Genomic DNA, 3,497 nt, shown 5'->3' on the forward strand with positions numbered 1-3,497 from the left:
CCACGGCTGATGCCCATTGGAAATAGCCAAGGCATATTGATGTAAAAAGACAAACATAAACATGCTTCCCAGACCTTAAACGTAAAGTAACAATATGCGTGTGATTGATGTGCCGTGGTGGATCGGGTTAAAACATAAAAACTGCAGGCTTTCTTAGGGTGTGAACCGTATCAAGACCGCAGCTGCCTTGAAAAACACTGTTACACGTTGTACAGCAGGAACACATATATTAATGGCTCTGATATTTTCAACGACGATGGTTTCTTTTTTAAGGTACGCATGGATAATTTATGAGTTGCCATAGATTAATAACGTGCAGTATCATATGATAGCAAGCAGGGCAATCACAAGTGTTGTGCAAATGGCCTTATTAAATTACTATTTCATGGAAAAAGAAGTTTTTTTGTTCAGCACCATTTTTGTGCGTTTTGCATTATAACTACATGAACATCGAATTTAAGCTTAAAACCAGTGACAGTGTTTTTGTATATTCAGGTTTTATCCCAAATGAAAATGACGTTTAACCCTTTGTAAGCATAATTGACTATTTATTTATTTAAAATGTTACTTTGTTTTTTTTCAGATCTTTTGACAGCATGTCACATCAAAAGGGAGAACACGCAGGATGTATTACTAGACACCATAAACACGCTTTGCGTGGGTTACATTTTCATTAAAATGTATGGATCTACCGTTTTTTTGCCCTTATATATAGACCATGAGACTTGACTAAAGCAATATCCTAATCATCCATCCATCTATGGCGAACTACAGCCATGCAGCTGACAACATTCTGCAAAACCTCTCTCCTCTGACAGCCTTTCTAAAACTGACTTCACTGGGTTTCATTATAGGAGTCAGCGTGGTGGGTAACCTCCTGATCTCCATTTTGCTAGTGAAAGATAAGACCCTGCACAGAGCTCCTTACTACTTCCTGCTGGATCTTTGCTGCTCGGATATTCTCAGATCTGCAATTTGTTTCCCTTTTGTATTCACCTCTGTGAAAAATGGCTCCACCTGGACGTATGGAACCCTCACTTGCAAGGTGATTGCTTTTCTGGGAGTGCTGTCTTGTTTCCACACTGCTTTTATGCTCTTCTGCATAAGTGTGACCAGGTACCTAGCCATAGCCCACCACCGGTTTTACACCAAACGGCTAACCTTTTGGACTTGTTTGGCAGTAATCTGTATGGTATGGACACTTTCTGTTGCAATGGCCTTCCCCCCAGTGCTAGACGTGGGTACCTATTCCTTCATTCGCGAAGAGGATCAGTGCACTTTTCAGCATCGTTCCTTCAGGGCTAACGATTCTTTAGGATTTATGCTACTTCTTGCCCTCATTCTATTAGCCACGCAGCTTGTCTACCTCAAGCTGATATTTTTTGTTCACGACCGCAGGAAAATGAAGCCTGTCCAGTTTGTAGCAGCAGTAAGCCAGAACTGGACTTTTCACGGTCCAGGAGCAAGTGGGCAAGCAGCTGCTAACTGGCTGGCGGGATTTGGAAGAGGCCCCACGCCACCCACTTTACTGGGGATAAGGCAGAATGCGAACACGACTGGTAGGAGAAGGCTTCTGGTCTTAGATGAATTCAAAATGGAAAAGCGAATAAGTAGGATGTTCTACATCATGACTTTCCTCTTTCTGACCTTGTGGGGCCCTTATTTGGTAGCCTGTTACTGGAGAGTGTTTGCAAGAGGGCCAGTGGTACCAGGCGGATTTCTGACAGCTGCTGTCTGGATGAGTTTTGCCCAAGCTGGAATCAATTCTTTTGTCTGCATTTTCTCCAACCGGGAGCTGAGGCGCTGTTTCAGCACAACCCTTCTTTACTGCAGAAAATCCAGGTTACCAAGGGAACCTTACTGTGTTATATGAGGGAGCCTCCGCAAGCTTTCGCCTTGTGAAACACTACCATTCTCTGCAAAGCACTTGTGGCCTCTAGCCATTTCTTGAGAAGAAAATCAGGAATGGGATGTCGGCGGTTGTATGAATTTGGGCAACATTGTGCAGTATTTTGCAATAGCTCACCAGTAATCCTAATTTAAACCTAAAAGTGTTCCTGCTGGCCAGCGGTGAAGGTTTGTAATTAAGAACAAAGGACTGAAGCACTGCTCTGAGTTCTATGTGGCTGAAAGCTGAATGTTAAGCGTAGAAGGTGTAAGGTAGCAGTGCGCATTGCTATGTGTGATCACTACATGAAAGTGAGATCATCAGAGTTGTTATGAGGTACATGTGCTGATAAAACTGATGTTTGAGGTTTGCCGAATCTTCAAGCATTTGATACGATTTATTGTTTTGCAAAGACTGAACATTGGGAATTTTAAGTACTGTAACCGATTAAGGACAATGCCGTTCATTATTGGGAAACCATAATTACAGAGATCTGTTTGCCTTGTGAGTACATTCTAGGGGAGCATTCCAAAGTCATATTTTGGTTAAATTATGAGTTTAGTTTTTTGACTATACTTTCTAAGCAGCAGTTTCTTTGACAATGGATTTATTACAACTTACCTGTACTATGTGCTTTTGCTGATTTGGTATACTGTTTATTTGACTTTTATTTAAAGATTAATACCTAGATATCAGTCTAATAGGCAACACATTATCCAGTTTGCAACAGTTTCCGATTTGCATATTGATTCGTTTTGCTAGTACAGAATACATAACATGTTGCCTTAAAGGGGTTATCTAGTTTCTTCCATGTTGTTCAGCCTTGGACCAATGAAGCAAGGACGACTGAATCAGCCACTCTGGTCAGGCATTGGGGAGTGCATGAAAGATCACGTGATGCTCTCTTTCCCTTTACTCCCGTGATTCCCAAAACCAGTATGCACATCACTTGGATGCTCTGTTTTCTAGGTGTGCTGCCCCTCATAGTTTATTCTGAAAAACGCAGGCAGTTGATGTATGTTTATACTTTAAGACAGCTGTCATGGGGAGACCGGCGCCTTAGTATGATATCTTGCACAATTTGTGAAGCATTTATTCTACTGAAGGCACAGTCTTGTTTATACTTTCTGCACATTTTGGTGTATTGATTGTTTTAAATTATTTAAGTTTTAACTTGTAAAGGCATATACTATAATTTCTAGTACTTTAGAAATACACTAGAGTTTGTGAGTCTTTCATTCTTTAAAGATACAGATGTGTGTGAATTTCAATATAAAGTTGCATTTGCCAAAATTTACCTGTGTAGCCTGTTAATTTTTTTGGAATAAAATTTTGCATTTTTCCAGTTATACCACTAACACCTTTCTGTTTTGTCTCGTGCGCTAGTATGAACAAGTGTGAATGCAGACTTTTTGGATAACCGGGTTCATCCAAAAATGCTTGAATACGTGCTTGTGACATCCAATAATATGAATGTAAAGTTTATCACAACCACCTACATATACATTCAGCTTTGCGAGCGAAAGCTGAAGGTGCACTATGACACAATGTGCATATTTTAGAACTCTTTATTATCATCTTAGCTGGTATTCAGACCGCAAGTATTTGG

The 3,497-nt window shown here is 40.5% G+C and overlaps 1 protein-coding gene across 1 annotated transcript; it reads left to right on the top strand.

The window, feature by feature from the left end:
• The first annotated feature begins 629 nt into the window (after positions 1–629).
• Positions 630–3,237, top strand: GPR85 (G protein-coupled receptor 85). Its single transcript, XM_085653174.1, has one exon. The coding sequence runs from the start codon at positions 761–763 to the stop codon at positions 1,871–1,873; it is 1,113 nt and encodes a 370-aa protein (XP_085509300.1). The 5' UTR covers positions 630–760; the 3' UTR covers positions 1,874–3,237.
• Positions 3,238–3,497: the final 260 nt, after the last annotated feature.

The sequence above is a fragment of the Triturus cristatus genome, chromosome 4_1 (genome assembly GCF_964204655.1).
Source record: "Triturus cristatus chromosome 4_1, aTriCri1.1, whole genome shotgun sequence".
Lineage (NCBI taxonomy): Eukaryota > Metazoa > Chordata > Amphibia > Caudata > Salamandridae > Triturus > Triturus cristatus.

Bases quoted from the DNA above. Each gene is read 5' to 3' on its own strand.
- GPR85 (XM_085653174.1), top strand. From the start codon at position 761: ATGGCGAACTACAGCCATGCAGCTGACAACATTCTGCAAAACCTCTCT.